An 8,114-nucleotide genomic window follows, 5' to 3' on the forward strand; every position below is an offset into this window, starting at 1 on the left:
AAGCCTTTGCAAGTTCCTTCAAGTTCCCTCTTGCAGGTTTATAAGTTAATTTCATGTACTCTTTGATTGTTATAAGCTTAATCTCTGCAGAAACAAGTAGTCCAATTGTTCCTTGAGACCATGGAATAGCATAGAATAAGTCAGAGTACTCGTTATCTTTTGTGGCTCTAACTACACGCCCATCTGCAAGAACTACTTCCAAAGCAACGATAGTATCAGAGAAAAGACCATATATATGTGAGCTTCCTTCAATGCCGTACCCATTGATTAGACCTCCAACGGTCAGATCATCAAAATCTGCAACAACAGAAAGAGCTAGATTCATTGGAACAGTGGCTCTTGTAATTTGGCCCATATTGACTTGAGGTTCAAGCTTAGCAACCATTCTTTCCTTGTCAATACAGAGAATATTTTTAAAAGCTGAAAGATCAACGGCAAAATGTCGTGCGCGTTTATAATCAACATTGCGCATGCCAACGGCTATATATGGCTTTCTGGCTGTGCAAACAAGGCCATCTTTCTTGGGATTTCTTTGCTTCAGACGATTCACAACTTTTCTGAGATTTTCTTCGTGTTCCTTCTCACGTTTTTTGTCTGATTTCGTTGCAGAGATTAGTTCACCGAGGTAATTAAGGAAGGAGATGGTGGCAGAAATTGGAAGGACGATGAAGATGACGAGTATCCATCGGAATTTAACTAAATAGTCTGCTATGTCTTTCTTCCTTTTTGGTCGCAGAGGGGTCTGAAGATCTGCCATGGCTGATGACAAGAAGAGGAGAAATTAATCAGAAAACAAAAGAATCAGCAAAGCAATAGAACTGTTTGGAAATTATAATTATTTGCGCTCATATATTGTATGAGTTTCATGCAAGTCAAACCTTCAGAAACCAGCGGTTACGGTTCAGAAAATAAGCTACACATTTCTGTTGAGGACTCTTTATATGACTTTGATTTTTTGTTTTCTAACTCTTAGGATTATAAGTAATTATTTAAATTTATTTAAAGGGCTGTTTGGTGGGCTGGAAAGGAAATGAAATGCAAAAGAAATAGAATATAAAAAATATATTTTTTTTTGGAGTTGTTTGAACGAGTGTAAAAAGATTGTATGATTTTTTTTTTTTTGAAGTAAAATGAATGCAATGTAAAGTTTAAAAAGGGTGGTGATTAATTGTCAATATTGACTGTAGTGGTGGCTAGAGGCGGCAGGTCACCGAAAATGGTGGTGGCTGACTGTAATGGACAGAGGCCAGTGATGGTGGGCAGCGGTGGTGGCGATGATAGTGGTCGACATCGGTGGTCTCGGCCCACGTGACGGCTAGCAGCTGGCGGTAGACAACATGAATGACAATAAATTTATGATGTATTTAAAACTCACCTAATTCTAAAAGATTCCATTGCACTTATTTTACTTAAAATCAAATATCAATATTCTTAAAATTCATACATTTTAAACTACTTTATACCTATTTTACTTAAAAAACTCACTGCTCTAAATTAAATGAATCAAATGTCTGAATGTAGTATTGGTGACCCGGACGCATTTAATAGACCTGGAAAGAAAGGAAAAAAGAGAACTTGAAAGAAAAATTTTAGCTCTATTTTAAATTGAATTCTTTAATTAGCATAAATATCATAATCAACAACAACAACAGCAAGACTTTATCTCACTACGTGGGGTCGGCTACATAAATATCATAATCAAAGGGGAAAAAAAGGCTAAATATATGCTAAGAAACTACAACCCTCTTTAAATATAGAATTGTAAAATAAGAGCCTATTTGTGCAGAAATTATTATGTGCAGACGTTGAACACCGTCCAAAGATCTCTCAGTGCCACGGCTCGATATTGTTGATGTGGTTCATTCTAGTTGGTCTTCGGATGTAGAGCTGCATTCGACTTCTGCACAAAGACAATTTTTTCATTGTTTTATTTTTTTACCGCTATATAATTTCATTTTATTACTATTTTATTGCTATTTTTTAGTAATTTTTTTAAAATTTTCTATGAAGAAAATTTATTTTTTACAATCAAATTCACTAATGTGTGTTGAGGAAATAATTATATTTTTGAGATGTCAATGAACTTAAAATCGATCTAATCCATATATATAAATATGTACTTCATCATAAATATATTTGTAATTATAAATACATGAATAAAAGTATAAGGCTTCACTTATGATGACATTTTTGTTGTTTCTTAAAGCAGTCTTTTAGTTAAAAATTTAAAATTTTTATGCTAAAAATTGTTTTAAGAATCAACAAAAAATTTGTCTCAAATAAAGCCTAAATCTATACATGCATACATAAATATAAGGACAAAATTCTCAATCATCAAGATATTATCTGCTTTGATTTTGATGGCCATAGGATTATGCCCTTTTAATGTAATATAGCTTTATGATTATGGCTTCGTTTGGGATGGCTTTTTTACTGTTTTTTAAAGCAGCTTTTTTATACTAAAAAATTGTTTTAAAAAGCACTAAGAAAGTTGTCCCAAAAGAAGCATATGTCATCCAAGGCATATGTGCTCTCATATGAGCATGCTTAACCTTAGTGACAAAGTTGTGATTAAGGCACATAATCCATTACTGAGGTATATTCACAAGCTATATCGCGATCTTAGTAAACAAATCGAAATGAGAGAGAGAGAGAGAAAAAAAATCTAAACAAAATCAAAATCCTGATGGCAATTATGGAAGATTCTGTTTTTAGCATCCTACCTCAGCTGATCTAACCGGAACTTCACCGGCGGCGAATGTCCGCCGGCGCAGAGAGATTTACACCCAGCGGCAGGAAAAGCGGAAGGTTGGATTCAGATAATGCGCCATGGTTTTAAGCCAAGGTTTCAATTTATAGACGGTGGAGTTTCAGTTCCAGTTATGACTAAGGCTTCGTTTGGGACGATTTTTTTACTGCTTCATGAAGCAACTTCTTAGCATAAAAATTAAAATTTTTTATTAGAAAACTGCTTCTTATATATATATATATATATATATATATATATATATATGTGACTCAGGCCCTCGTGTGTCATTCTCAGCTTTATGCGTGCTTGGCCCACTTGGACCACCTTGGGCTTCATTTATTGCCTTTATGTATTTTAGTATTTTGTAAAGATTTTAAAATCGGACCGATCAATGAGTCGGAAAAATGAAAGATTAGAGGTTTGATGGTTCGACGGGGATTGAACTGGGGTCGAATCGGATGACATAATAAATACTTGTTATTTTTAAATATTATAATAATAACACAACTATCTCGTATGACAGTGTTGTCTCACAAGGAACATTACACTAGGAACAGGAGACGCCAAAATGGTGTCCGGCCGTTGGCTTATGGCTTCACGAACGAGTAGATTGCAGGAGACGTTGTTGCCTTGTTGGCTTCTAGGTTCATGAATGAGCAAGACGCCAAGATGGGGAGAGCGAAGTGCGAAGGAGCAGAGAAGTCGGGAAGAAGATAATCCGAATCAGGGTTTTTGTTTTTCCCTCTCTTGTATAAGCTTCACATTGTTGAATTGTAGTCGTCGAATCTCACAAATATTGAATCGGGTGATTATCAATATCCGGAAGCAGTTCGGCGGTCGAACCGACGGTTCAAGCTTGTCAAAGGCGGTTTTGAGCGAAACCGATTATATGTTGAACCATAACCGGACAGCCGGTAGGTTCGCAGTTCAACTGGTTGAACCAGCCGATTCGATTCGATTTTAAAAGCATTGGTATTTTGTTCATATTCAATTTATTCTTTTTTTTATATATAATCACATTGCATTATTTATTTGGTGATTTGTACTTTAGGTTATTTCACTTCCTATGACAAATTATAAAAAAATAATTTGAAATAAATTAATTCAATGGACAGAACTCCGGCGTCGTTCGAAATTCTGGCAAAATTCCGGCGTCTAGCAGAAATTCGGCGTCGTTCGGAAGTCCGGCAAAATTCCGGCGTCGGGCAGAACTCTGGCGGTGGTCGAGGAGGAGTTCTTCCCTCTTATCCTTCTCTTTTTCTTTTCTTCTTCTCTTCTTCTTGCTTGGGTCCCCCATCATGAGAAATGAGGGGTCTATTTCTATTTATAGATTTTCTGGAGTGGCATAGCTTGTAAATAGGTGTGAGATCAGGTGTAAATAGGGAGTGGTCGAATAGACAGCTGACAGCTGATATTGAATCCCTTGATCATGCACCGTTAGTCAGACATTTGAGATAGGTATTAATGATGTCGGAATTTGTGGATCTTGGCTCGTTGGATTTTTCTCGTCGAGCCACTCGATTCGACTATAAGTGTAAGTTCGGAGACCGTTTGGTTACTCAAATTGTGGTACGAACTTTCCAACACACTTCGGGTGCTTGATTTGGATCATTTGGGTCGGATTGAGTTTAATTTGGTGTCGTTGGGTTTCGTATTTCGAGACGCTCATTTTGACTATAAGCTTGCTGAAATCGGAGTTCAGATGCTCCCGAATTTAATTTTTGAATTTCCAGCTTGATTTTGCGGATGAGTTCCCGATCAAAGAATATATCAGACTACTCAATACTTCAGCATACCTTGAAAATGTTGGCTTGTTAAGTTTCATGTGTTGTGTTGCATGCCACTCATCGTTATCAAGTCATGCCATCGTTGATGCTCATTTCATGCCTATCTTATTTGAAAATTCCCTTGCATTCATTCCACCACTAAGACATTAAGGACCAACACTTGCATGCTTCAGTTTCTTTTGGAATAGCTTTTAACCATCATTTTTCGCTACTTTTCAAAAAAAATATTAAAAAATATTTATGCAAAATAATAATAAAGCTATTCCAAATCGAAGCCTTCATTAGTTGGGCCGTCGTCATCACTAACATAATCTTTAAGATCAACTAAAGTATCCTAGTGGCAATATTGTTTAAAAGGTCATGAATTTATGTACTGACTTTATAGGTATAAGTTCGCAAGTAAGCACTGCATCAATCCCTTCCACCTCAAAAGAAACATGACAAGATTCAGAATTTTCACGATAACATGCGAGTTTAGAAGTTCTCCAATCACGATAGATCGAGTAGTCTTTGTAACAACGACAGTGGCTTTTCTATGTTGTTGCGTCCTAAATATTATGGAGGTAGAGAAATTATAAAGTTTAACACTTAGGTTTGTACGAAAATCTAGCACACAATCAAATAAAAGAGATGGTGTAGCGTTTTTAAGAGATACCAGAGTTTTTACGTGGAAACCCCAAAAAAAAAGGGGAATACCCCACAGGGTCTGGTCCAATTTGAATGATCCACTAGAGTTTGCAGTTGATTACAATGAGGCCCTTCCTTAGGGGGAAGGCATTGACTAAATTTAGCAAATATATAACATATAGAATGCATACATTGTGGACATTGGAAGAATCTTATTGACATATTCATTTTGTCGGCAAGGATCATAGTTGAGACCATAGTTGGCGAGCGACAGAGGTCGAAAAGACCGTAGTCTGGCAATGGAGGTCGAAAAAGACCGTAGTCTGATAATAGAGGTCAGAAGGGACCATAGTTGGCGGACGACAAAGGTCGAAAAGATCGTAGTCTGAACAACATATCATAAGGACTATAGTCTACGGGTGACAGAGGTTGAAAAGATCGTAATATGGCAATGGAGGTCGGAGGATCGTAGTCGGCGGTTGATGGATGTCGGAAAGACCGTAGTCTACCAAAGGAGGTCAGAAGGGCAGTATGGCAACGAAGTAGGAAGTATCGTATTCAGCAGGTGACAAAGGTCGGAAAGATCGTAAGCTGACGACGGGGGTTGGAAGGACACATAGTCGGCGGGGGGTGGAGGTTGCAAGACTGTAGTTTAGCAACAACAGTCAGAATGATCATAGTCAGCATGTAACAAAAGTCGGAAAGACGTAGTTTGGCGAAGGAGGTCAGAAGTACCACAGTCGGCAGACGACGGTGGTCAGAAAGATTGTAGTCTGGTGATAGAGGCCGAAAGGACTGTAGTCGGGTGTGTGACATTGGTTCAAAAATCGTTTTTTTGACAACGGATGTCGGAAGGATCGTATCAGCGCACGACAATTGTCAAAAGATTGTTGTCTGGCGATGGTTATCTGAAGGATCATGGTCAGTGGGTGATAGTGGTTAGAAAGACCATTGTTTGGTGATCGAGGCCAGAAAGAATCGTATTCAGTGGATGACGGTTGTTTAGAAAGATCGTTGTCTAGTGACAGTTATTGAGGGGAAGTCTGACGATAATCGTTTGTCAGAGTAAGTCCGATGACAGTTTTGGCGACAATTAGTTAGTTCGGTGTCAGTGGGTGGCCGGACGGAAGTCCACGTCAGTCTGTAGCTGGTAGAAGTCCGGCATCAGTGGGTAGTCGGGCTGAAGTTCGATGTTCAATCGATAGCCGGGCAGAAGTCTACGACGTTCGATGGTTGAGGAGTTTAGTGGCAAAAGAAATTTAGTTTCTCTTTCCTTCTCCGTGCCGTGCTTTTCCTACTTCCTCCTCTTCCATGATGAATGGGGGGTCAGTTTATAATTTTCTGAGAGCTACATGGCCAGTAAATTAGGAGGGAGATCAAGGTACATTGGTATTTTGTTCAAATGAATGGCCGATATTGACATCTTGATTGTGGACCAGTTCCAGGCATTTAACAATCTTTTGATATCAAAATTTGACGATCTTAGGCTCGTTGATTTTTGTCGTCGAGCCGCTCGATTCGACCATAAACATGTTACGTTTGGAAACCGGCCGCTCGATTCGAATAAACATGTTACGTTTGGAAACGCTTATGGTCACCTAGTTTTAAGTAAAACCGTCCAAATGTGCTTCAAGTATCTCTTTGAATTGACCCATTTGGCTCAATTGAGTCTAATTATGTGTTTCGTCTCTTCGAGACATTCAATTTGACTGTAAGTTTATTAAGATCGGAGTTCAAATTATTCCAAATTTAATTTTGAAATTTCTAACTTCATTTTGCCTGAGGATCACGCTCGATCATAATTAAAATTTTGAGGAATATATTAAATGTGATGCTCAGAGGAAATATGACGTAGAACCTTGGAGTGACTGAAACACAAATCAGATCTAGTTTGTGTGTTTATATGCTGAAGATTCGAATGATTGAATACGGGTTCAACTTTAGGAGGGAAGCAAAGGTAGAGCAGCTGCCAATAATAAGAATCTTATGGTAATTTTGGCAATCTTGTCTTGCTCATTACAATCATCTTCTTCCCAAAAAACCCATGAATTTGGAGCTATACAGGCAATTCGAAAGCTTTTCACAGTATGCAACACATAGGCTATGTCAGCAAGCGCAAAAAGAAGTAATTGCAAACAGTGAATCCCAGTCCCTCCTTCTTCACAGAAATTATTACTTGCCAACGAGTCATTATGTCTGAATTCTACAATAAATACTGACAGAATGTACCTTTCACAGTGGGTGCACATCTATACTACTATATTACAAATTACAAATATATACATGATATGTTACAACTTATATACTAATATACACAATTTACCCACAAAAATTGGTTTTGGTAATAAACCTTTTTTTTTTCATTTAACGAGTAATAACTTATACACAGTGTGTACAGAACATATGTCATGTATTTTCATCCGGATCCGCAACGAAATTTTCTCCTTCTTACACATACAAACTAATACATTTAGAATGGCTCAAGTTATTACGTTCCGGTGTCACCGGATAGAAATAGTCCGGATATTCCTCTCAAAATTTGTCGCGTGGAATGTACCGTGTCAGAGAATTTTAAAAGTCAAGCGCGCCAAAAGTGCAGTTATACGTTGGATTTAGTCAAAAGCCAAAGTCAAAAGCGTAGTTAAGCGCACACAAAAGCATAGTCAAAAGCGTATCCCGTGGCATTTTTAGTAATGTCAGAATCTATTTTCTAGGTCTGGTGATAGAATAAGGTGAAACAGAAAGACAGGTGGTCTATGAAAAGAGAGTCAGGTTCCATTTTCCTGAGCTCTGAGGTAAAATAAATCTACGTGTAATAGATATGTTACAGAGATCGCTGTCTGTAATCAATGAAAAATCTTCCCTTATGTGTAGAGATTGCTTATAAAGTAATCCAGGAATACGGAGCTTAAGCTGTCTGTTATCAGGAAAACTAAAAGCTTTTCTGAAAC

The 8,114-nt window shown here is 37.7% G+C and overlaps 1 protein-coding gene across 1 annotated transcript in view; it reads right to left on the bottom strand.

Moving 5' to 3' along the window:
- LOC110104142 (delta(24)-sterol reductase) overlaps nucleotides 1-2,833 on the bottom strand; it is a 12,010-nt gene extending 9,177 nt beyond the window's left edge. The window contains exons 1-2 of the mRNA XM_020833122.2: nucleotides 2,724-2,833; nucleotides 5-759 (exon numbers count right to left, since the gene is read on the bottom strand). Coding sequence (XP_020688781.2) covers nucleotides 5-757 — 753 coding nt within the window. The 5' untranslated portion in view covers nucleotides 758-759; nucleotides 2,724-2,833. The remainder of the gene's footprint in view (nucleotides 1-4; nucleotides 760-2,723) is intronic.
- Nucleotides 2,834-8,114: the final 5,281 nt, after the last annotated feature.

The sequence above is a fragment of the Dendrobium catenatum genome, unplaced genomic scaffold (assembly GCF_001605985.2).
Source record: "Dendrobium catenatum unplaced genomic scaffold, ASM160598v2 fragScaff_scaffold_30, whole genome shotgun sequence".
NCBI classification, from domain to species: domain Eukaryota; kingdom Viridiplantae; phylum Streptophyta; class Magnoliopsida; order Asparagales; family Orchidaceae; genus Dendrobium; species Dendrobium catenatum.